The sequence below is a fragment of the Helicoverpa zea genome, chromosome 19, assembly GCF_022581195.2.
Source record: "Helicoverpa zea isolate HzStark_Cry1AcR chromosome 19, ilHelZeax1.1, whole genome shotgun sequence".
NCBI lineage: Eukaryota > Metazoa > Arthropoda > Insecta > Lepidoptera > Noctuidae > Helicoverpa > Helicoverpa zea.
In genome coordinates, this window is record NC_061470.1 from 4,213,977 (window position 1) to 4,240,821 (window position 26,845).

At 37.4% G+C, this 26,845-nt stretch overlaps 2 protein-coding genes across 3 annotated transcripts; one reads left to right on the top strand and one right to left on the bottom strand.

The window, feature by feature from the left end:
* Positions 1-3,385: 3,385 nt before the first annotated feature.
* Positions 3,386-9,833, bottom strand: LOC124639808 (protein nessun dorma). Of its 2 annotated transcripts, none has more exons than XM_047177286.1 (10): positions 9,700-9,833; positions 8,802-8,982; positions 8,102-8,315; positions 7,423-7,652; positions 6,622-6,782; positions 5,895-6,105; positions 5,340-5,512; positions 4,666-4,773; positions 4,087-4,256; positions 3,386-3,506 (listed from the first exon to the last, which is right to left on the bottom strand). In XM_047177286.1, the coding sequence occupies exons 2-10, from the start codon at positions 8,980-8,982 to the stop codon at positions 3,413-3,415; spliced, it is 1,542 nt and encodes a 513-aa protein (XP_047033242.1). In that variant the 5' UTR covers positions 9,700-9,833; the 3' UTR covers positions 3,386-3,412. The 2 variants fall into 2 exon arrangements, with proteins under 2 accessions (XP_047033242.1, XP_047033243.1); XM_047177287.1 differs by lacking the exon at positions 9,700-9,833 and adding an exon at positions 9,384-9,550.
* Positions 9,834-11,647: 1,814 nt separating this feature from the next.
* On the top strand, positions 11,648-26,054 carry LOC124639880 (cytochrome P450 4g15-like). The gene is made up of 11 exons (XM_047177388.1): positions 11,648-12,014; positions 14,915-15,085; positions 19,770-19,876; positions 20,448-20,535; positions 20,959-21,144; positions 22,461-22,536; positions 22,756-23,020; positions 23,430-23,498; positions 24,410-24,581; positions 25,246-25,425; positions 25,867-26,054. Exons 2-11 carry the CDS (start codon positions 14,923-14,925, stop codon positions 26,049-26,051), a joined length of 1,491 nt encoding a protein of 496 aa, XP_047033344.1. The 5' UTR covers positions 11,648-12,014; positions 14,915-14,922; the 3' UTR covers positions 26,052-26,054.
* The last annotated feature ends 791 nt before the right edge of the window (positions 26,055-26,845 follow it).

Consider the following 26,845-nt stretch of genomic DNA (forward strand, 5'->3'; position numbering starts at 1 on the left):
GTTAAAAACTATTTATTAAAACATAAAAGGGAATCACTTATTCCCACGAAACATAATATTTTTTTAGTAAATAAAGGCACTTACAACATGAGGTACTTAAAGCTGCTCAATCAATAAACATTATTATGTATATTCTTATATTAATTAGGTAATAATTATTGTCTACTGTTTCACCCACGTCCCGTATCTGTGGGCTCACATTGGTCGAGTATTTTTACGTATACCTAAGCGCGACATACAGGCTGACAAAGTCACGTTTTTATTTATAATATTAATTAGTAGCGAATGGCCCTAAACTATTTTACACCTTCTTATATGAATAACATTTACATATATAATCAAAGTGAATAACATGCTTCATTGAACGTATTTCAAGGCTATCTCCAAAATTATTCAGAAGATTTATAGGTTTATAGTATACAAAATTGAATCGTCATCATCATAATATTAAGCCAAGTTAAAAATAGGTATATTCAACAGAGAGCATAAATATTTATAATTCGCCTTTAAGATGTGTATGGTGGGTTGCACCATTTGACTATAACGATAGCTCGAACATTTTTCAGTCACATCACCGAATTTACCAAAGAGCAGAAATTTCACGGCTGGTTATCGTCATAGTGAAATTGTGAAACCCACCCATAAATTGGTCGAAATAATTATGTTGTTATAACTTCATATGTTAAGTTATTTATTATACTAATTTTGGCTGCATCTATATTATTATTCGTGGGCATGAATGTAAAAATAAACTTTGGTAACACAAAATTATATTATATTGAGATGAAAAATAGGTACCTACTTAAATAAGAAACTTAATAAAGTAAACATAGAGACAGAATAGAGTATTACATCATTTCAAATGACAAGGCACATACAAATCATTTTCAGTACAATTCGCACCAAATATATTTTTAATTCTTAAGTTAGCCATTTGATTTTTTGAGTATTTGTTCCTGTAGTCATTGTCAAGAAGCTTTGCTTGTCGCATTGACATAATTATACTAACGATATACAAGAACATCCATGCAAATAATTTACCCGCTTAAGGGTCCGTCCGTTCAGCAGACAGACCGGCTCGGAGAGAAGAGAAAATTCTTGACACGTTGAAAATCGAGTACTTAGTATTTGTCGTAAGGTTTATTTTTGGACGTGCACTGCTTTTGTCATAAGGAATGCTCGAAGGCGCTCGGTGTGAAATAATAAGATGAGCCGACCGGCTCCGATCGCGTACTTCTTCGTGACGTTTGGCTCCGATTGCATGCTCTTTAATGCTCGCGCAGCCGATCGGCTTCGGTCTGTGTGAAAAGAAAAATGCGCGCCGATGCTCTCCGACCCGGTCTGTTTGAACGGGCCCATATTCTAACGATAGACAAGAACATCCATGCAAATAATTTACCCGCCTATGTTGTCTGTTGACATCTTGTTGACGCATTGTGACAGGTAGTCATCCCCATTGATGTTAATTGCAGAAGTGACACAATGTTTTCACTCGTATTTTGCCTACATTCTTCATTACTCACAAAGTTTATTAATAAGGACCTTCTATTTATATGTAAGTGAATTCAAAATCATGTAATATATTAAAACCAGGAACTTATTTTTAAGGATATTTGGATATTAATTGCATTTTTTTTTTCTTAAAAATAATAATTAACCTCCCCACTCAGAGACATTTAATGGTTACTTAAGCCATTCCTTAGTGAAGGATTTGTATGACATTGCGTCACTAAGGAGTGACTTAAGTAATTATTAAATGTCTCTGAGTGGGGACGTAAATCTTAGACTTACAATGCACTTCCAGTGTGATGCATGTTTGTTATTGGATGAAATGAATGGATATCGATGTTTATGAGAGGTATGGCTTATATGTCAGAACAATTTATGAAGACTTTTTAAGAATGTGAAGAAGTTCATAATTCCTTCGGGACGTGGGTGCCACTTCCCGAGGGAACAACTGCCCGCACCGGGATAAAATATACCCTATGTTACTCGCAGATAATGTAGCTTTCTAATGGTGAAAGAATAAATAAAAATGTCCCTCATGATGCGCTGATATTTCTTGTAGTGTTTTTACAGTAGCGAAATACACACGACGTCATATTATTTTTTCTCAAAAGTAAGAAGATACCATGACAAAGTGAAGTCTACATTCATTGATATTTTACCTACTACTAGTTTTATGGCACATCTGTTTCTTCATGATTTTTTAAATCTATAATTTTAAGATGGCGGGAAACAAACAAATGTATATTTCGCACGCTTAATCATATACTGATCGATTAGTGTTTCGGTCAAAGTTTAAATAAGTGTACCAAGAAGTTTATTTTATCGCCTTCTTTCGGCCGATCTCGGAATTTTTTCGATATCTTTTTTCTAGGCGGAGTTAGACCCATATCTGTCCCTTTCACACTCAATCGTTTCGGCAAACTTTTTTACGAGACAGAGACAGATATCAGTTTATGACTCATTATCATAATAATAAGAACATACATTGAACAAAACACGGACTCATTTCAAAATATGTCACCAGTATCAAAATCATACTTCATAGTACAAGGACCCATACCTTAATAATGAATATTCTTTAGTTATGTATTAAATAAAACACGGACTCATTTCAAAATGTGTCACCAGTATTAAATCAATGTAACTATATATTTTATATTAAACTGACGCATCTTGAGGATCAATTTTTTTAACCGATTAATTTATAGTAAAAAAATCTATATTTCTTTAAAATTATATTCAAATACAATAACTCACTCTATCAACTATCCCTACAATACATTATTTCATTAAATAAAGTTATTTACTTTGAGTAATAAGCCATTTTGTAAGGTAAGTCAGGTTTGCTAAATCGTTTTTAGCGATTTCTTGAAAAACATATTTTTTTAGTTATGTCAGTATATGATTAAGCGTGCGATTTGTAAAATTGAATTAAGATTGAAAAGTATAATGTAAGAGCTTCGTAATATTTAGCATGAACAGCGTGTAATTTTACTTACTTGACTATCGAATAGTAAATAGTAAGTATGTGTATGTTTATACCTTGATATGTATTTTTGAATTTACAATTGTCGTTTCTTAGACATCCATCTGACGCAGGTGTCAACATCGCTCAAATTTCTTCAATCATCTCAGTAAGGTATAGGTTTGTTCGGAACGTTCTATCTAGTACGTAGTACATAATATATCGATGGCTTGTCCGAAGTTGGCTAATATTGACTTCACAATAGTAAAAAGAAAATAAAACACTATCGCATGCATGAGGTGTCAAATAGCTAACTTCAGAATTGCAAACTTATTTGGCGCAAATCATTATTAAAATTACATAAAACATCTCATTATGACTGACAAAATATATAAATAATTACCACTTGTCTGCTGTGTTATAAATTATATGTATTTTTCATATATTTACGTCTTGTTGGACCACTAAAACTTCATTCTGTAGCTTACCGGAGCCGATTTTGCAGTTTGCATGTACTAGTAATCCTTCGACGCTGAAATTAGAAACAAAGGAACTAATTAACATTTATAGATATTATTTAGGATATAAAATTAAGTGGGTACCTACCTAGTATGTAAATCGTTAGTTTGTTGGGTGAAGTAAAAAAGGAAATGATATTAAAACAATACAAGTTACAAAAAATATGATATACGACTTACTTGATATTTTTAATGTAAAGTCAAAATGTACCTTAATAAAATAATCAGTGACTCAATACCAAATGCAAATCAATTGCTATTGAAATCATACCCAGATACTTCTTTCGATTTTGCGCTCCCAAGTGTTGTGATCAAATACCTACGTCAATCATTACTTATGCGAAAATTATTTTGGTTTGTCTTAATAAAACATTAAACCTATTTTTATGTTTTAATCTTTTTATATGAATGGAAATCTGCAGAAGGCCATTTTCTGTTTCACACTCGACATCCATCTAACTTATGTCTTTGATCGAACGAACGCGCGTTAACCATACTTTTATGGGTAAAAATACGATGTGTGTGACTTCGAACATTGTTGTTGTAGTATGTATGCAAAGTGTAATAAATAAATATATAAAATAAAGTCCTTACCCATTAAGGTTAGCAAGTTTATCGCCTTCTTCGACAGTGGTGTCCATCTCACATCGGATGCACTGCTCCGAGCACTTGGCGATGACGGTCTCGTTGAGCTCCACCTGAGAGCCGGCGTACATCTGTATGCCTACTCCACAGTTCTTTATCGTGCAGTTTCTTAGTTCCACCTAAAAAATGTGAAAAAGGATGGTTGGTTGACACCTATGCTGCCCCACCCACGACAGACTTTCGTACCGATTTTTGAAGGACGATCTTACCGACTTTTTGTAGGACGTGTGCGTTGCACTATCGGCATCAGTGTGTTATATTTTTCTCCTACAAAAAGTCGGACACCGATTATCAGATGTCTTATGGAATTTGGACTATTAGAGATTTTTCGTTATGACATCACCGGTAGTCAAATTTGTATGTACGTATTTCATTTTTTTTTAAATTGGAATGCCTTAACAGGCAAGTAAGTTCTGAGAACGTAGGTTGTTTAGTCCAAACACCAGAAGGAATACCACTATGAAGGTGGAAAAGTTATTGAGCCAAAGCTGCAGTTCAGATATACAAATTAATAAAATTAGTCTTTACCTGAGCTCCTTTATGTACGACGATTCCAGAGTAAAAGTTATCAAACGTGCACTCTTCAATAAGAATCTTTGCTCCAGCCATCGCGACCAAACCCTGTGCGAAGTCACTCTGAAAGAGAAATATCTAAATAAATACTAATAACACTTTGTATAGTTATCGGCACGGATAATGAGCTCTCGGCGGAAGAGTGGGGATCGCTATGCGCACTGTACACTTTTGGCAATAAACCAATAAATCACTTCTGCGCAGGTGAAGGTCAGGGCTCAATATCCTTGCCGATGATTATATGTATATCTTGGACACTAATAATAACTGAATAAAGGTGAAGGAAAACGTCTTGAATCATCGAGATGGTGATTAACGATCATTTCTTCTATGTTTGAGAAGCTTGTGCCCTGTAGAGGGACAGTAAAAAGTTTTTACTGTTCCTTTCCATTCCGTTTTTAAGTACCAATTATGTTGTATGTTGGGGTCGCCTTTCGGTCTAACAGGATGCACCTGAGAACTAGTGTTTTTCAAGGAGCGACTGCCTGTCTAACCTCCACAAACCAGTTTCCCGGACTCATTACTAAATCGTCCTCTCAATGTCGGATTTTCTGGCTTAAACTACCTGTAACGTCCGCCACAGATGTTCAAAACACGTCAGATAAAAAGGCTTATAAGGTAGATATTACCTGTGAACTGCTAGACTGGTCAGCAATATTACAGCGAGCTATATGTAAAGTTCCTGCTCTCATCACAATGACCGTGTTGACTGAAGCACACTGTAACGTCAGCTCTCGGAGCCGACAGTCGTCGGATAGCATGAGGAGGCAGGAACGCATGTCTGATGCGTGGAGAGTGGCGCCTGGAATGTGGAACAATTTGTTATAGTTGGGTGAAGTTGTTGAGATATTTTGAGTAGGCGCTTTAGAAAATTAACATTTAAAAAGTTTTGAAATAAGTATAGATATAAAGTTTATATCTCATGTAAGCGGATGAGCTTTAGGTACTCGTGTGTGTATATATGCATATTCATGCATATATTATCTTTGAATGTGTAAGCCGAGGAGTGTCAATATTGGTCGAGTCGCCGAGTGATACAAAAGAAAATGTGCAGTATACAGCATATGAAAATGTGGCTCACCCGCTTTCGTGAATACAAAATGCATATTCTAAAATTACAGCTTATTGACCATCGGCTTCTTCAGAAGTCGATAAAAAACAAACCACTATCAATATAAACTTACCATTAAAACTCGTAATATTAATATTGGACAGCGGCACTTCAGGCAGCTGGTAGCTGCTGCTGCAGACCACCAGCTCCTCAGGCTCAAGCAGCAGGGCGTCCTCCGGTGACGTCATCACGCTCAGAGTATACTCGTTGGTCAAGTGGGAGACCAGGAACTTCGATATCTCGCCGAACTCGAACACTGAGCCGCCCTGCCAGAGGGCTACTACCTGGAAATTAATCCATTTTTTCTTAAAAACTTAGACCCAATATAAATAAAATAAAACAGTAGAGTTTTTCGGCTCAGTGAAACTACTGAGTAAGTGGAGACATTGTTTTTAATGACATTTAAATAACGAAATTGCTCCGCTCTGCTTTGATGGAGTCATAGCATAGCATAGAGCTAGAGATAAAACCTCGTGACTCGACAAGACTTTCGCAGGCAGGACGACATAAATCTTATGAAATTTTCGATTCAATCCGATGTGTAATACACGTATGAATTTGTACTTTGGTAGTCACCTAGAACATTTAGGTTCCCTTGTTTACAAAGGGTTAACTTAGAGATCAGTAGTAATTTTTTTACACTGAAACAAGTGTTGATTAGCAAAGACTGTAAATAAATATGTTCAAAAAGAAAAACATCACGTGCCTCATCTAAACTTCAAAGACCTATCTCAGGAAAAATAGTAAAGAAAACTCCAGACTATCGTAGTTATATAAAGTAAGGTACATTTTAAACTCACATTCTTCTTACTCTTATTCTTCTGCCACTTAGAGCGTTCCTTAGCGAGGTACTGTTCTCTGATGAGCGAGTTCTCGTATAGCGTCCACTTGGACATGAGGCCGTCGAGCCGGGCGTTCATCTCCGCGCATAAGGATATGTAGTTCGGGGGAAGAAGGGAGTCTGTAAAGAGATTTAATTAAGATGTATGTAGTTATATTTTTAAAGGATTCTGTAGAAGAAGAGCACGTAGTCTTACCCGCTTAATTACTATTAGTAGTAAGGTAAAGAGTAGTCTATAGCCTTCTTCGATAAATGGGTTATGTAAAACTGAAAAAGTATTTCAAATCAGTGACTAGAAGTTCCAGAGGTTAGAGTGTATAAGCAAGCAAACAAACAGACTCTTCAGTTTAATAGTAGTAGCAGTAGACTATTTTATGACTTGAAAAATTATTTATCTATAATAATACTCTTTTAGGTCTCAAGATTTTATTTCATTCCAAAAGAGCTGCTAGTGTTGCATAGTTCCAAAGAATTTACCTCTTCAGAACAACTAAGGCCTAGGCCTCGAATTTTGCGGGCAGCGGGGCGGCGGCGGCGGCGGCGCGGGAGCGGCAGGATCTTACGCGTATAATCAAATGGACCGGCCCTCGAATACAGCGGCGCGGGAGCGGGCAACGAGCGGTGCACTCCAGTCAAACGGTGACCTCCCGCGCCGCCGCCGCTGCCGCCCCGCTACCCGCAAAATTCGAGGCCGAGGCCTAACAAGAAAATCTATCAATATTATCTATGTCATTTTACAATGTTTATATTACACACTTACCATCATCATTAGCCAGGTCCCCCTCACACAGCGAGGAGTCCAGCTGCCGGAGCTTCTCATGGGCATCTATGGCACTGTTCCTCAGCAGCGTGATGGACCGGGCCACACAGTTCGGTATGCTACCGTTGTGCATGTCAGACCAGAGTTGCATGCGTTCTTCTATTGTGTTTGGTAGTAGAACCTTGTCGTCTGCATCGTCCCACGGCATCCAGATGTCGTTGTAATAGAATCTGTAACATTAGTACATTTGTAAGAATTCAATTTTAAGTTTTTGCTCTGACTAGCCACCGGCAGCGGTTACACCTGTGTTCTGATGGAACTTCTTCACACACCTGGATAAAAAAAAGTACTTAAAAATAGCCTATTAGCCTCCCTCAATTCGCATGCTGTCTTATGTATTGAAAAGTCCTGATTTAACAGCCCATACAGATTTTGAGTTTCAGTTTAGTTCGAAAAATACAATGCTAACTAAATTAAATAGTTAAGTAATTAATAAGTGTTAAAGTTGAGAATAAATTGGTTTAATATCTACTTTTCTTTTGAGACAGTCTGTCTACATCTGTTTTAATTCTAACTCTCCCATTACCACCTTGTTGGAAGAAATTCTTAAGAAATTGGCAGTATACTTGTGTAACTGTGTACATAAATAAACTGCTATATAAATTAATTAATTCCTGACCTCAATAAATCAATAAACTCAGCCGTAGTGGCAGCATTAATACACTGTTCTCTCTGCTTCATGGTCGGCCACAGTTCTATAAGCGGCACATCCACGATGTTCTCCGGCAGAGAGACAGACTCATGTTGTACGCTCAGCACATCTACGCAGGCGGACAGGTTCTCAAAGTCTACTGAGGTCACTGTGATGTAGGCAATGCAGGGGAATCTCACTTCTGGAAAAATATAGTAAGTATTTTTTTACCTCAATATTAACTAAAAATAAATAAATAAACTACAACATAAACTGGATAAACTGCATAGCAGTAACAGTCATTTTTTCAGTTGTTAAAAGTAGGGCAGGGTTCTTCTTGTTGTGTTATTTATCAGAAAAAGCTTATCACCTTTTTAAAAATATTTATTAATTAAAGAGTGTGATAAACAGGTTGAAGGTTATTTATTGAATCTTTAATGAAGTTATGGGTCTCAATTTCTAGAACAATGATACAGCATACTTTTAACTGACTTCTTATACAGAAGGAGGTTCTCAAGTTGATTATTTGTATTTTTTTTTTTCAATCAAATTAAGGTTAAAATATTAAGATTATATAAACATAAAATGTCTGAATTAAATAATGTAATGTTTAAACTTTTTCATGCTCAAATAATGATATTAAGATCACTTTGCATCAATTTCCAGTCTAGATATTACTTAAACGTACCAAACTTTTTACAGAAATCTTTGGACAGTTTCCACAAGGCATCCCATCCGACAGGCTCCACTAGCAGCTCCGCCTGCATGCTCCACTGTTCCCGAGCCGTGCCCCGACCAGAACTGAACACTCGGAGCAACTCCTGCATGATCTCATTGTCGCTGCGGGAGAATGTGTATACTGATGGCATCTGGAATACACAAATATCCAAATTTAGATACTCTTCTTCTTTTTTGAAAATTGGTTGAAAAGAAATATGAGCTGCCTAGCCTTTTGTTTACTATATTTGGGAATGCTTCTAGTCTAACCACATGAGCAACAGTGTATTACGTGGAGTGATTGCCCATCTCCCCAACAAAGTTACCCAGGTCTTGGAAAGGTTAGCAGACTGTCAGAAATTTATTTAAAAAAAATACTTTACCATTTGAATTCTAGACTTTAATACATGTTATTGGAAGTGCAGTTTAACACTGTTCTTGATACAATACGATTGATGGGTATGGTGTGGATACATTTTTGAATAAAGTAATTCATTACTTGATCTCTGATTTGTTTACCTTTAACTAAGTTTTCAAAGTTTAACATACTTACACTTTTTAGTTTAAGCGTATAGTTCTTTTAAAGTACGACACACTGACCTAAAATGATCAAGAATTTACAAAAAAACGATTCGGTTTCTCAAAATTATTTGTCTAACACACACGTTAATAAAAACTATGAAAAAACTAGGCTATTGTCAGAAAAGGTACTAAAATATACAATAATATACACAATATTTCGAACAAACACAGTTTAACTATTAATTACGTTAAATCGGTAAACGCGTTTTCAAAATAACCGGTGAAAATGACTCATTCCTAAATATGTTTCTAGAATTTTTTTGTCGTTATCAAATTAAAATATGCACCTTTGTTCCTGCTTCTGTTAGCGATTTAGAATTTGTTTATTATATTATTCTAGCGTTAATTATTATTTTAGATTCATAAATTTCGAGTTTCGACCGCTAAACACACCAAAGTTTTGAAAATTTAAACTCGTTTGACTTTGACAGTTTGTTTGTTTGACATTTGACACAACCGTGTCGCGTTTGAATAGATTCCGTTTTACGCATTTTTCACTTCGATGGTTAAATGCTTTAAAGTCGTTTTTTTCTTAATAGTCTAGAATTCTGTATCAAGTATAGTATAATAGCTTGGTATAATAGCTTGGTTTGAATAAAAAAAATACTTGCACAAGTCATGAAATAAGTCTTCAGAATCTTTGATAATATTGGCTACTTGACATCAATTAATTGTATTCCTTGAAAAAGTTCAAGCATCCTATGCTAACTTCAAGAACTTTTTACGCAGGAACGTATTACGCAGCTCTAACGTACCTACATAATGCTACTTCAAGAAATAACATATCCTTGGAAACATTAGGCATAACTTTTATAAACTAGGCAGGCTCTACGTCATTACTGGTTAGGTATCTAAGTTAACGCATCTCTTGTCATGCTCATCTTTTAAAATAAGCCACTATAAATTCTTTCCGCAGCTACCGCTTCGTCATTCAACAACCGACAACTCCTTATTTGTCATACTAGAATAGCCACTAACGTACACTATTTAGAGGAAAGTGTTTGTTACCGTTTACCTAGAATTTGGGTCGTTAAGATAAGTATCAAAATAAGTCCTGAATACAAAACAGGGATTCTGTTTTATTAAGGTTAAAACGTGGACAACATGACAAACGAACTAAGTAGGTATATTATGTGTTTAGGTAGGTATATCTACGTGACTACGCACGAGCACGAGATTTTGAGAAATCTTACCAACTTATGTAAATTGCTTAATCACTGGAATGAACCGACGGGCATTATTTGTGTGAACAGCCTTTATGAAATCTAGGTAGTAAAAACCGTCTGGACCGAATTTAGACCCACGACCATTCTCAATGAACTGAATTGAACACTTGTAGGTGTGTCAACTTAGGCATTATAAATATTAACCTAAGACTTTGTGCTCGAGGACAGGCAAAGGTGCGCTCAAGTTTCTTCACTCTCATAGTGGGTAAATATAGGGTATCTATAGGATCTGATTTCACTGGTACCACCTGGGACCTGGGAGATTAGGCGCACGACGGGCGCTACCAGATGCGACGGTTATCGTTTATGTTCATCTGTTAAGAAAATTATTTAACTAGGTACCTAATTTACAACCTACTATTGCCTACTCAGACTTTAAGACACCTGTCCTCATGATGTTTTCCTTCACCAATATTAAATTACAGTTTTCAGGACTCTTACTTCTGTTAAATTTAAAACATTTAAAAGGGCTTTAGGATTGTTAGAATAGGATCTACCGACGACTCAAGAATTTCCAGAATGAACAAAGTTGGGTATTAGTAGTTTTTTTTTATCAATAAAACTCAGACATTCCTTCCCATATTTTCTTAAAATATATTGTAGTCTGCTTTCACTCTGCTTGATGAAGAGTTACTCAGCTGCATATGAGCTATCGACCACAATAAACAACATCTAAAACGAGCAGAGCTACAGGAAAATAACTAGCCATTTACACAGACACGGAAAACCCCAATTACATTGCAGGACAGAAAATTGACCCAAGGATCTTATGTCCAGTCATTCGTCAGCCGTTATGCAACTGACCAGTTATTTAATACATACAATTACACTTAGTTGCATTGTGCATGCCTACACACTTTACGCATACATAGGTACCCAATGAAAATGCAAAAAAATATCACATAAGTCATAAGTACTTTTTATTCAAGCTAATTGTTAGCAAACTGGCCATAAAGTTAGTTTGACGTAAAGCCTGTATATATAAAAACTTATTTTATGCTTCGTAATGCACTATATAGTTGGTCAGTGGAATGGTAAATACCATGTCCATAGTCGTGCGTGGAATTCATTTCATATAGAGGTTCTATAGTGACCATACTCGCTTGAATAGTGGAGCAGTGAAAAGGCCTATTACGAAAAAAAGCCTTCCTGGTTATAATATTACCTCATTTAATAAAAAAAATAACAGCTTTAGGAAAGTTTCTAAATAACTTTTGGTTAATTTATTTGGCGCCAAGTGTTTGGGTCTCACTTAATTTAGTAAATCTCTGTTTTCATGTCGTGGATATAAAAGGAATTGTGTATATAAAGTGTTTTAATTCCTGCAAATCGTTCTGAGGAGCATAATTTGTGAAAATTCTTGAAAAATTTTCAGGGTAAGTATTTCTTTACTATATAGTTGTTTAGACAGGAATTCGTTCCCACACTCAGACAAAAAGTAGCCTATCTCTATTCAATTTTTATCAAAGCTATACGTACCAGATTAAATTTAAATTAGTTCAGTAGCTTTGGCGTGAAAGCGCAACAGATTGTCACCCGCATAATGTTAGGTACTTTCTCATTTATAATACGTATTCGATTCTATAAATATTTAATTTATATAAGTCACATACACAGTATTTACTGCTTAATCTAGACACACGGCAGTGTGTCCACCAAGTTCGAGCAAAAAAAAGCGACACACCGGCCGTGGGTTATATTACACGAACCATTTCGGGCCAAATTCTACCCCCCTATAACTCAAAATCTATTTTATTTGCGCATATCAAATTTCTAGTATCTGTTGAGACCCTCTCACTTATCTAAAATACAAAATTTCATTAATATATCTTTTGTAGGTCTAAAGATATTGACGTCAGAAAATCGCTATTTTTTAACCCCCGACGCAAAAACGACGGGGTGTTATAAGTTTGACGTGTCTGTGTGTGTGTGTGTGTGTGTATGTGGCATCGTAGCTCCAAAACGGATGATCCGATTGTAATGCGGTTTTTTTTGTTTGAAAGGAATGTCATTCGGGAGTGTTCTTAGCTATGTTTGGTGGAAATCGGTTCAGGTCTTCAAGGTCATCAGCTCGTTTGTTAGGTGTGATAGGAATGTTACACGCTCAGTTTACTTGCAAACATATGTGGGATCTGAAATTTGAAATACTAATGTCTTCTGGAACCACTGAGCTGGTCTGCTGTTAGGACACGAAGATAGGAGACGTAACCCTGAACTGCCTCTTATTAAACCCATTGAGTTTGGGCTCGTTGAATTTGTCTTGACGAGTTCTCTTCATGTTTCTCATTGACGAGAACCGGATGCTGGAAATGGGATGTGGCGGATAAAACCCTGGAATGCCGGAATGAAACGGATAAACCGATTTATATTTTTGCTTAAAATCTAGAATGACCAAAGGTTAATCTTTGTTGTTTCTCAATCTGTGCAATTCTCCCAGAGCCAGTTTGTCATGAGAATTGTTAAACAGCTTCTTATGGCCGAGATCGCATATAGCGACCCCATCTTAAAATAAAAGAAATTAAATGAAAGAAGGAAAAATTAAGGAGCTCCTTCAAAAAGCATGAAATAAAATTAAATTATAAATTTAAAAAAACCCCCGACCCAAAAAGCTCGCAATTATTATGACAAAAGGTTAAAAACGCTAAACCCTATAAAAAGCAAAAAATAACTTTTAACACTAAGTAAGTACCAACTAAAGCATGTCAGACTAAACTAAATTTTGACGTGTCGGGGGACCGCTTTTTACCTTTAAAAATACTTACATAAATCAAATGATACCTACCTAATTACAACATTCGTATAAAAAAACACGTATCTAAACAAAATTATATAAAAAGTTATAAGAAGTATATGTAATGTAGTAGTATATAATTACTTCTAACGTTAGGCTAATAAATTAGAGCGGTCCCCCGACACGACAAAATTTAGTATAGTCTGACATGCTTTAGTTGGTACTTACTTAGTGTTAAAAGTTATTTTTTGCTTTTTATAGGGTTTAGCGTTTTTAACCTTTTGTCATAATAATTGCGAGCTTTTTGGGTCGAGGGTTTTTTTAAATTTATAATTTATACTATACACTCATTGATTGACTGACTCACTCATCAAAAACCTAGACCACTTCCAATGGTCGTATTGACTTGAAATTTGGCATGGAGGTAGGTCTTTATGTCAAGGTAAAGGGAAAAATCTGAAAATGGCCAAGTGTGAGTCAGTTTCAAAATAATGAAGGTGTTTTATACCCGGTGTAAATTTATACCCCTAAGGAACTAAAACGAACTAAATTTATATAATATATCTTCGAATGGTCGTACCGATCTGAAATTCGTTACAAAGGTTTGTATTTAGTCAAAGTAAAGTAAAAATCTGAAAACGGCCAAGTGTGAGTCACTTTCGAAAATAACGAATGTGTAACTTTGATCCACGAACATAATATATGATAACATGTCATGTCAGTCAGTTGGTAAATCTAGTCCATTTAGTTAATCTAGTTCATTTCTTTGTAAGAAGCATAGTGCATATTCAAAAATCTGAAAGATAGTATAAATGAGACATTTCCTTAACTAACTTAATCATAAGAAAAAAATAAAATAAACAACCTTACAAAAATAAATGAAATCCCACCCAAAACAAAAATGTGAAAGGTTGCCAAGTTCGATAATATGGGAATGCTTCGCCTATAAAAGAAGTGAGATCTGAATAAGTACCAAGTTCCATACAAATACCTCAGTTAAAAATAGTTACTTTTTAATGATGTTACTTGGCAAGTTTTAATAGAAAATTGTATACTTGATTCATTGCGTTTAGTAGGTTTATAACAAGGTGTGTGAAAACTTGCCAAGAACCATCATTAAAAAGTAACTATTTTTAACTGAGGTATTTGTATGGAACTTGGTACTTATTCAGATCTCATCTCACTTCTTTTATAGGCGAAGCATTCCCATATTATCGAACTTGGCAACCCTTCACATTTTTGTCTTGGATGGGTTCTATTTACAAAAATAAAAAAGGGGGAATAATCCTATCAAAAAATTCATCCGCATCGCTGTCAGCGGGGATCGTGCCCAAAAGGCTGGCTGCATTACCACGCTGGATGGCAATGCATATCCTTTGGCCGAAGTATAGGCCAGCCTTTTGGTCACGAGTGGATTCCTTACTTAAGAAAGGCATTTACCACATTACTAGGATGTTACAAATTTTGCTCTCTCATACCGTCGAAATATTGTCTCTCAATATACGTATAGTATATGTTTCTACCACCATGTACCGTCACTTTCAGCCATCAACATGTGGTTCGAACCACTAATGGGCATTGCTGCAGCGGCTGCCATTGGCTGGCTGTACTGGAGGTGGACTCACAGACGTATGCTGGAGCTGGCAGCCAAGGTGCCAGGGCCACCAGCATTACCCATCCTTGGGAATGCCCTCATCTTCATGGTGAATCCTGGAGGTAAGTTGTTGGTTATCATTGGAAATTTCAGGGATGGATCAAAGTCTCTTCGTCTTTTCTCGTACGGGGAGAAATTTGTAGCCCGTATTACAATTACCAACTTAGATATCTCGACGTAACTTATGCATACAAAATTTCATAAATACCTACTTGTGACTTGACGTAAACAAACCAGCTCGAAACTAGTGGACTGTTTCTACAAACTTCTTTTTCTCCCATATTATCCAGCAGCTTTTTTCGTGCACTCGCATAATTTTCCACTTAAGGGTTGCAGCTGCTGCAATGTACAAATTGATACGAAAGTACCATGGAGGCTGCATAGCTAACTTACCTACCTCAAGTAATTCTGATACCGAGGTAAATCCAATTCTCTATCGACATCGAGGTAAATTCAATTCATAGAAAAGATTAAGTGTATTATGTAACATAGTATATGGGATGGCCGTGGCATGTTAAAATAATTAAAATAAATTAGGAACTCTTGCCACTCCTATCACATTCCTCAAACTTGTATTGTTTGACAGATAAATAAAACTGAAAGAATCATGTGTGAAAGCGTTTATTTCGCACTTAGTCACTTCAGATACATTATATACCTAGCCTCGTTGCCTATATAACTGCCTCGTTGGTCTAGCTGTCGCAAGTGCGGCTGCTAAGCACGAGGTCTCGGGTTCGATTCCCGAGTCGGGCCGAAATCGCTTTGTGGGTTTTAGAAGACTTTCACAAAGCAGCCCGGAGCCTGGAAGCTGGTGATTGATACACCCGTGCATCGGAGAGCACGTAAATGTCGGTCCTGCGCCTGATCTCTCTCCGGTCGTGTCGGATTACCGTCCCATCGGGCTATGAGAGTTAAGGAATAGTGAGTGCACCTGTGTCTGCGCAAATGCTCGTGCACTATAATATGTCCTGCGTAGTTGGCTAATCTCCTTACATGAGAACAGTCGCCGTTGCCGATAATCGGCTAGGAGGACATCATCATCATCATCATACCTAGGTAGACATCATCCTCCGAGCCTTTTTCCCAATCATGTTGGGGTCGGCTTCCAGTCTAACCGGATTCAGCTGAGTACCAGTGCTTTACAAGAAGCGACTGCCTATCTGACCTCCTCAACCCAGTTACCCGGGCAACCCGATACCCCTTGGTTAGACTGGTGTCAGACTTACTGGCTTCTGACTACCCGTAACGACTGCCAAGGATGTTCAATGACAGCCGGGACCTACAGTTTAACGTGCCATCCGAAACACAGCCAATGGTGTCTAAGATATACTTAGAAAGTACATACAGACTTAGAAAAGTTGCATTGGTACTTGCCTAACCTGGGATCGAACCCGCGCCCTCATACTTGAGAGATTGGTCCTTTACCCACTAGGCCACCACGACTGCTTCCCACTAGGCCACCACGACTGCTTCCTCCGTCATACCTAGGTAGACGCTAGCTACTAAATATGTACATTAATCAGAATCTTAATGAAATGCATGCAATTCATAATTATGTCTTGATTTTATTGCACCATAAAATTTTGAATACAATTAACTGACAATAAAACTGTTGTTTACGTAGCATAATACACAAAGGGATATATTAGATAAACAATACGAAATAGAGAATATTTACATAGGTATATCTTCTTATACCAATGTAAAGTAACTGGCCTCCGGCCGTTTACCGACAAGTTCTTAACATAACTGTTTAGATACTATGAATTCACCTCGAATTCACGTTAAGGCGACGAATTGGTCAACAATAATTCCATAACCGGCACGCGCATCTAAGGCGCCAAAAGGGGTCGGAGCGTCTGAGCGGGGCGAGGATAACAATACGCGCGCTAGCTTATAACTAAAAGTCGTAAGCGACAAAATGGTTTTGTAATTTTATTATTTAGAAATGATAATTTGATAAAAATTCCTTCTACAATTTTAAAGAGAATGTATATACTCAACTACTAAAAAAGTTAAGAGGCTTAAATCGGTCCCGTTTGCCCATAATATGTGAATCTCTTTTTAAAAAGAGGTATGTTTGATATATTTTTCTCTGTTATAAAAGTTACCTAATCATGTTTCTACGTCTAACAAAATAAGGTTTATATCATGAACTTTCAGGTAACCAAGTTGTATTTTGATCCGTTTTGTATTTACTGAGAAAAACTGAGATCCTTGGCGCCAAAAATTCCAATTCGTCCTCTTAAGTTTCATATTAAATAGTTTTTTAAGAGAAACGGACGTTTTTATTAAATAAAAATCTTAATTAAGAGTTATCTGACGGATTCATTGAAAATACAGTTAGTGCATATTCTGAGTTGGATTAGGTTGGATTGAGTTTGTTTTTTGCAGTTTAGTGTATTGCAGCCACATATACCGGGTTACTTGTAAGTAGACCGCATCCTTTCATGAGGTGATAGTATAGGTCATAGGTAGATTAGAAATACCGAAGTGCTACGACGCGCGAATGTCTGCGGCATAGAAGCGTACCTGATGCGGCGACAGCTCAGATGGTGCGGTCATGTTCTACGCATGGATGATGATAGGGTGGCCAAACGCATCTTCTTTTCTGAACTCCAGAACGGCAGACGGAAACAAGGTGGCCAGTTCTTAAGCTTCAAGGATGTTCAGAAAAGACACATGAAAAGGTGCAACATTGATCCTCAGAACTGGGAGACAATAGCCATTTGCCGCCCTGAATGGAGAGGCCTACTAAAAAATGCGATCAAAGATTTCGAAGAGCAAAGGAAATCCGCACTGGATGCGAAGCGTGATGCTCTTAAGGCTAAAACACCAGCAGCCATCCATTATAACTACGTGGACGGTATCCTAACGTGCAGCCAATGCTCGCGCACGTTTACACATAAAATAGGGTACTGCAGCCATCAAAGGGCGCATAGAAGAGCTGATCATCCTAGCTCTTCTCTCAATGATAACTGAAAGCAGTCACCATAGCCGAAATCGGCAGGGGTAGTATATATATAGTATAGGTCAATACGGACAAAGAATTTATACGTGTACCTAGATAACTGATCTTGAAATTCGATTATCTTGAAATGGGTTAACTTTTGCCCAGTGTATCCCATGGTCAAATTTGTCCGTATTGACCTATACTATCACCTCATGAAAGGATGCGGTCTACTTACCAGTAACCCTGTATAAGCCCTATGTCTCAAGGAGTCTGCTAGCCCATGAATGCATGCGCGGTAAACAATATACTTACTTCCCGAAAAATCTACAGCGCAGCTTAATAGCAAACTTCTTACTTACCCTACTTTGAACAGACAAAGGCAAATCATATAAGAACTCCTGACTGTCTACGGAATATCAAAAACACCTATACCGGAAAATTCTTTACAATAATAATTAAATAGTTAATATTAGTAATTAACTCAGATGCTATAATTAACGGTAGTTCGCTCGGGACAAACATGTTCATTAGATATATGTCGCAAGAGAATAACTCTATTTATTTACGTCATTATTGTTTGATTCCAAAGGCGAGATTCCACCGTTGTACGGTGCTGTGACGCACACAAAGGATTCTTTGCTTTAGTTCTTCTGGTCTAGAACTTGCTCTAGCAAATTGCGGGCGAACATTTTTTAAATGTCCCCAAAATGACAACGTTTGTCGAACAAATGCTAGCTGTAGAATCGCTAACAACCTCACCAAGAGCAATGCGTAACAATACAATTTGTCCAGACAGCCTGGTGGTGCCTATCAAATACGAAGCAACTGCCATTCCAGGTCATGCAAGTGCCAAAGTACCTCTTCTGAAGTTATATGTATTTCTTCGTGTAATCTGTCTGATAGTAAAGGAGATAATAGTTGAAAAAGCTTGGACTTAATTAAGGACTTGTAATAAGCGCGAACGCCATACCTTCTCTTTCTGTATGTGAGGTATGTCCCCAGCTGAGGGAAGATTACCTAAAAGGCCGATGATAAATCTCAAAAGTCTGCAGACTGATTTAACCCTCGGGTCGTAGCCGTGGGGTCCGAATGCCAACAACCTATTTAAAGATCTATCTAGACGGCTGGTTCACACTTCTCGTGACCAACAGGCTACCTTGGATAAAGGATTAGCATGGCGATCCAACGAGGTAATGCTGTCAACCTCTTGGGCATGGTGCCTGTCGACTAGTTTAATGTAGGCATAGGTCAGTTCTAATAGAAATGCAATGACCCGAGATGAACCGGACAGTTAACATGCAAATAAGTTAGTCCATTCCAGTTGCGCAAACGTTGGGGTCTTGGGGTCGTGTTAGAGATTGAAGATTAACCATGTTTATTAACGTTTGACCTCTATCTATCATCTTCGTATTTTAATACTTAAGAGTCCAAGCTCAAAATGTTCTATATGTATTACTTTGTTTATAGTAAAAGTAAAATGGGGTTTATGTGGTCGGTGAACTGGGGCTGAAATCTTCACCATAACGTAACCATGCAAGTGGGATATATTTCACAGTTTCATGCGATGTGGTTGTAATAGGGTTTTACCAAGTTTTACCATTACTAAACAGTTCGCAGTAATGAGGACATAAATTAAGAATATCTTGAATAATCTCCATGTCTAATGCCACATGGTACCTACTTACACATACCTAATACCAATGCGCCGAGTTCTATATAAAGGTTTCAAATGCGTCACCACTGGCGTAAGATACTCATTAGATCCCTAAAAATATTTATTCTCCTATTTTCAGAGATCCTGAACAAAATCGAAGCGCTGTGCCAAACTTACGGAGACTACTTCAAATTCTGGTTGGGACCAGATCTCAATATTTGTGTCAAGAACCCAACTGATATCAGGGTAAGTATACAAGCTGTTGATTTGCATGCGTGCCATAGTCAAGGACGTGATTATACTAATGATTCTCAACCCAAATCAACAAAAAAATTGGTACGAAAATTTTTGATTTTAATTTTTTTTCGGAAATTCGTCAATGTCACTTACCCGTTTTCAAACTCGGCGCGTATGTTACTGGCCTCAAAACCGTACTGCTCCCTCACACAAACGCGAACACAAAGCATACGCAACGATTATTCATTAATTTCATTCATAAAATTGGATTACTTCTGAAATACTACGACATTACAATGACAAAAAAAACAGTGCATATTAGCTATTTCCCGTCTACTGTAATTCCAATCGATTATTTACGTATTTTATGTCCTCCTCCTGAAGTATGGCACAAATGCAAATCAACACCTTGTATATTTAAACCCATATTTAATTAAATTAATTTACGGGAGTTAAACTTATTCAATAGTTTTTTCGTGAAAGCGTGTCAGACTTACAGACAGATAAAGTTAGGTAGTTTCGCATTGATGTATGAAGTATTTTCAGTAAGAAATAAAACAGAACCACTTTTAATTTCCAGACACTACTGGCCAGCAATAAGGTGAACCAGAAAGGGCCACTGTACGAGCTCCTTGTACCATTTATAGGCTATGGTATTCTAACGGGGGGTAAGTACAACTTCTTGATTTTCAAAAAAGTCTATCGATTTCATACAAGCCCCCGCAAACTGCAGATAAAACTGTTAGCGCGCGATTGACGGCCTGGAAAATTCTGCTGCCGCAATTTCAGATACAGCACCTGCACTTCAAAAAAAATATAATCCAATTGTTTCTTTTGTTTTACTTGGATAGTTTTTGATATGTATTGTAAATATGTTAATATCTATGTAAATAAAGAAGGGGCAAGCAAAAAAAAATTGTTTCTTACTCCAGATATATCTTTGTGATCTATTCAGATATATTAAACTTAACGAATGGAGGAACTATGTAAATCCGACATTAAATTAACCATTCAAAATAGGTCCTTGCGTGGTCTTAGCGAATTTCCAATCCAATTTCCAACCAATTATAGAGATTACTAATAACTTCCAGGTCCCACATGGCGCAACCAACGGAAGACAGCAAAACCTTCTTACAACAAGAAGTCAGTGGAACACTTCACGCCTATATTTAATGAAGAGGCTGAGCAGCTCGCAAGGTTCCTTAGCCATAAGGACCCGAATGTGTCCTTCGATGTTTTCAAAGACGTCGTTAAGTGTACCACGCAGAGTGTTAATCGTAAGTTATTGGAAACATATATTTTTCTGCTCGCGACATTCAAAGACCAAAATAATGCGGAGACGGCAGCTCATCAACCTGCCTCAATCTGTCAAATTTCTTCAATCGATTTTCAATCTTATCACAGTAGTGTAAGGTTAATGTTGGATTGGTCAAAGACAGATTCGGGAGGTTGACCTGCTGGCGTCTGTGCTATAAGTGCTCTGAAATTACTGAATCGATTTGAAAAATTATTGCACTGTTGGTAGGTACGAAGGTAGGTATATTCTATCCCTTGGTGACATAAGATATATTTTATCCGTTTACGGGATGAAATTCCCACGGGACGCGCGGGAAAGCGCGTGCAACAGCTATTGTTCATAAAAGAGTAAAGATCTAGACACACGACAGTGTGTCCGCCAAGTTCGAGCAAAAAAAGCGACACACCGGCCGTGGGTTATATTACACGAACCATTTCGGGCCAAATTCGACCCGACCAACGACCCGACAAGTTTTAATAGAAAATTAAATACTTGATTCATTGCGTTCAGTAGGTTTATAACAAGGTGTGTGAAAACTTGCCAAGTAACATTATTAAAAAGTAACTATTTTAAACTGAGGTATGTGTATGGAACTTGGTACTTATTCAGATCTCACTTCTTTTATAGGCGAAGCATTCCCATATTATCGAACTTGGCAGTCTTTCACATTTTTGTTTTGGGTGGGTCATACCTACTTGATTAGTATTAACATATTTATTAGACAAGCAATTTATTAGGTATTAAAAGGAATGAGATTGACCAGCAGTGATAATTTATGGCTTATCTGCACTATTAACTGGTATTTTATTGATCTGCATTATCCAAGTTTTATAGACCAGGAATTGTCTTTTAATGGCATTACTCATTCGGCAATCATACATAGACCTTAGCATAAAATCTATGTATGTATATTATAAAACTGAAAAGTTTAGTTGTGTTTATTTGGACATGCTACTACAAGGAACTGCTGGTGCGATTAGAAAAAAACCTTTCAGTGTTAGATAGCCAATTTATCCAAGACTTCATATCCAGTTGCATGGAGTAGTTCCTAAGGGACGCGGGCGAAACTCCTGTGAAAAGTTAGCAATATAATTTACAGACTATATGACGGTAGACATTTTGGACCTAAGGACTTTCTCACATCAGCGGGGCCCAGTAGGGCCAAGGCTGCGGGTTGTTCGAAAGAGTTACCGCGGCCCTGGTACATAAAAGGCCTATGATGGAACACGATGGTTTTTAGTCAGTAAGAGTTTGACACTCCCTCATAGATGTACTAACGTAATCATCTCGTTTCAGAAACTCTTATGGGATTGTCAAAAGAAGATTCACAAAACCTGCACAGAATGGAGGAAATGGTTGCCAGAACACGAGAGTAAGTTGACTGACCTTTTTTGGCCAAGAAGGTACACCAACCAGTGTCTATTGGGAAATCCTGCACATCGAGCTGCAATCTGTGTTTTTGCAATCATTATTGAACCTTACTCTTTATAGAAAAAGTTGAAAATTGATTACAGAAATACAGATTGTAGTAGGCTGATGTTCTGCCGTATATGTTCAGTTAAATCAATTAACTTTTCTGCTTACCCCATAGCATGTACCAGCTAATATTCGAAAGAATGACAAAATGGTGGCTGCAAATACCCTTCATCTACTGGCTGGTGGGGAAGAAGAAGAAGCAACTGTACTTCCAGAAGCTGGTCGATGATTTCTCCAGCGATATCGTAAGAAGAAGAAGGAAGGCCTTAGAGGTTACTACGCCTGATGAAGAATGTATGGGTGTTGCGGATCGATATATACTGCAAGGGGATTTGAGTGAAAATGAAATTAAGAGGGATACCTTTACTTTGTTTACTACGGTGAGGAATTTTTGAATTATGTTTTAGAATAATGTAAAAAAAACATACTTATGGGGCTAATGGCTAAGAAACAGCCGTAGGGATCGATCATGAAATCTTGCAACGATGAGCGCGGTCGGTTCGCGTAGATGCATTTGCAAGCATGAGAGTCAGAAGCGAGTTTATTTGGCAACCAGTCGTAAGAGCAGGTAGGTATCGGGTCCCTCGAGTAATTGATTTCAGGAGGTCAGATAGATTACTGCCACAGATAAGTCATTTGGTAAGGCTGGGAGCCAACATCAACATGTTCTTTGGGAAAAAGTTAGGTAAATGATGAGATGATTAATTTTAAACGATTCTTACCTAGGCATGTTAAAATTAATAAGAGTCTATCTATGGTGTATTCAATATTGGTATTGCTACTTTTCAGAGTCAAGAGGCAGCTGCAAAAATCGCATCAGGAGTTCTGATGTTCCTTGCTCATTTACCGGATTGGCAGGTAAAAACGTCAATTTTGTCTATGTATGAGAAAGTTTCCAACTTCAACTAGCTTTTGTCCATGCTTTCACCTGCGTCCCAGAGAACTTCTTCCCATGTCCGGATACAATAGGTACAGCCCATTATCATCTAGGTACAGGGTAGCTTGCCAACAGTTAAACAATTTTTCGGAGCCGTAAAGGCTACAAAGCAACAAACAACGACATTTTAATAAGCACAGATTACACTATAGTATCTGATCTACCAAGCCAAAGGAAGGTGATTAAAAATAAACAATAATAACGCGGAAACTTGTGATTTTCCGGTCAACTGAACAATTTGTCATACCTGTCATTATTAAAATTATATCTAATGATACGCAATTAATGTAAAACTACTCTTGTCTTGAATAATTAATGTTATTCATAAAGTAAGCACCGCGTTAATATTTAATTTGATCAGAGTCATTTGCATTATTGTCAAGTATAGAGTAACGTAATTATTAAGTTAATTGAACTTATACGGAACTACGCAGATTATGCAATAATTTTGTCAGGACATAAAAATTATAGGAATCAAGAAGCTACATTTTGTTACAGCCTTTTTATCGTTCCACGGCTGGGCACAGGCCTCCTCTCAAACGGAGAAGGATTGTAGCTACATGGTCGAAAGTACTTAAATAAAATGTGGAGCTTAATTTCCTAGAATGACCGATTCGCAACTGTTATGTGAATGACTATCGATCAAATTGGCCCTTAATCTTAAGAACGGATAACTTATGTTTAGCGTGTGATAATGAAATACTGATGTAACTATAATGGAATGGCAATAATATAATATTTATTGTAGGATATTGAAGTTTATAGAATACCTAATGTAATAAGCTTGATAAATTCTTGATGGCGTACAAAAGGACCACCTTCTCAATTTCAGGAAAAGGTGTACAAAGAGATGATCGAGGTGGTAGGTCCAAGTGGCCCCGTGACCAGTGAGCAGTTGAAACTGCTGCATAGCTTAGACATGGTGTTCAAGGAGACGCTGAGATACTTCCCTATTGCTGCGCTCATACAGAGGACTGTGGAGGAAGAGATTACTATTAATGAAGGTATGGAGTCTCTGCAATCTGTAACATTTTTTTTATATTAAAGGAACCGCACATGGTTAGACTGGAAGCCGACCCCAACATAGTTGGGAAAAAGGCTCGGAGGATGATGATTAAAGGAACCGCACAGGTTCGATAATGTAAGACTAATGTGTTGGTGTGTGTCTTCTTGTACATAATTATCTAGTCTCAGCCGAAAACGTCCACAGTTGATCAAAGACCTTCCCAAAGCTTCGCTACACTGCTGAGTCTTCAGCAATCTGCATCCACTACTGCCCATGTCGACCTTGGCTAAATCGTCAGTCCATCTAATGTCTATCTAGTTATTTACCCTTGTAGATACTTACTTTATTATTTATTTATAATGGTTGAGTCTACTTAAGCTTGGAATTTTTATCTTCACCCAGTCCAATCCAGGACTTAAAAGCATTCTTCATTCATATGATAGATAGATAGATTATGCTTTATTGTACACCAAGAAAATTAACAACACAGGATAGTTAAATACACAAAGAAGAGTACAAATGGCGGTCTTATCGCTAATCATCGATTTCTTCCAGACAACCTTTGGATGGAGTTTATCTGGAGAATACCTTGAAAATGGGTAGTTTAGGGTGTACATATAATTCAACTTACTCGACCAAATATTTGCTATCTCCACTTTCAGGTAAAATCACCCTTCCAGCGGGTACATCCTTAGTAATACCGCTGCACCACCTGCACCGTGACCCTCGTCACTGGAAGGAGCCGCACAGGGTGATGCCAGAGAGGTTCCTGCCTGAGAACGTGAAGAAACGAGACCCTAACGCCTTCGTGCCGTTCAGTTTGGGCCCTATGGATTGTTTAGGTGATTATTTTCTTAAATAGTGGAATGTTATCTGGATGCAAAATTTTTATAGCTATTACCCTTATTTATTTATAGGTTTTTGTTTTCTATAGTCCTCGTCACGATTCAAGTCCGATGCGGTGCTAGCGCTTATGCCCTTGTCTTAATAAATGCAAAAATAAATCGTTCCAATATTTTCCGGACTTGGTTCGTGTATAGGACACATATTATTTCTGTCGTTTTGTGTACTAATCTTATTTAAATTTATAACAGACGTCACATGGCGTCAAGGCTCATGGTCAATTTGTTTCCGTAAAAGTTTATAGTTTGATTAGTTTTTGTCTCTCACCAACACTCAGAAATGAAGAATTGCCATACATAACATTATTTTTACCCTTTCTTCCAGGCTGATAAGAAAAATTCTAACTAACCTATTTATTGTTATGTATTTGTATTTCCTAGGTCGAGTATACGCCACAGCCCTAATAAAGACCATAATAGTATGGGTCCTTCGGTACGTAAAGTTAGAACCAGCAGGCAGCTTAGATAATATCAAACTGCACGTCGCGATCTCCGTCTCCTGCGCAGACGGGTACACCATCAGAGCTAGGCCGAGGAAGAATGGGAGAATAAATGGTTTTACTTGAGAATTGTGTTTATTTTGACAAAAATCTACCCACCGTACCACAAGAACTTTTAAACGTCTGTTGAAGATTTGTCAAAAAAATGTCAGATTATGACGTTGAAATTTGGGTCCGTTTTGCACCTGCCGGGGCTGCGGGTTGTTCGAAAGAGATACCGCGGCCCTGGTACATAAAAGGCCTATGACGGAACACGACGGTTTTTAGTCAGTAAGAGTCTGACACTCCCTCACCGCTGCTAACCCACAGCGGGAGGGGTCATTTGATGATTTTTGACGTCGTTAAAAAAAAAATAAAAAAAAAGTCCGTTTTGCAGCCACGTTTTTTTGTAAGACAGGTGTTCAACAGATGTTTATTTTTTTGTAGTAAGGCTGTAATTGTTTTCTTGAGGTGAATTATGAGCGAGACCGTTCCCTAAGTTAAAAAAATATATGTAAAATACACATATTTAGTAAAAAAATACATAAAAATTACACAGATTATGTTGGCAGTAGGTATACGAGTATACACCACCCACAGCCCTAATAAAAACCATAATAGTGTGGGTCCTTCGCTACGCCCGGCTCGAACCAGCAGGCAGCTTAGATAATATCAAACTGCACGTCGCGATCTCCGTCTCCTGCGCAGACGGGTACAACGTCAGAGCTAGGCCGAGGAAGAATGGGAGAATAAATGGTTTTTCTTGAGAACTGTGTTTTATTTTGATGAAAATATAATTGTTTTATTGAGGTACATCGTAAGCGAGACCTTTCCCTGGGTAAATAAATCATTTTTAAATGTAAAATCCACATATAGTAATA

Excerpts from the sequence above, each read along its gene's own strand:
- LOC124639808 (XM_047177286.1), bottom strand. The coding sequence starts at position 8,982 with ATGCCATCAGTATACACATTCTCCCGCAGCGACAATGAGATCATGCAG. Across the intron at positions 8,316-8,801 it reads AGATTTCTGTAAAAAGTTTG|AAGTGAGATTCCCCTGCATT; the intron begins GTACGTTTAAGT and ends ATATTTTTCCAG. Across the intron at positions 3,507-4,086 it reads AAACTTGCTAACCTTAATGG|CGTCGAAGGATTACTAGTAC; the intron begins GTAAGGACTTTA and ends TTCTAATTTCAG.
- LOC124639880 (XM_047177388.1), top strand. The coding sequence starts at position 14,923 with ATGTGGTTCGAACCACTAATGGGCATTGCTGCAGCGGCTGCCATTGGC. Across the intron at positions 21,145-22,460 it reads TACCACGCAGAGTGTTAATC|AAACTCTTATGGGATTGTCA; the intron begins GTAAGTTATTGG and ends ATCTCGTTTCAG. Across the intron at positions 22,537-22,755 it reads ATGGTTGCCAGAACACGAGA|CATGTACCAGCTAATATTCG; the intron begins GTAAGTTGACTG and ends CTTACCCCATAG.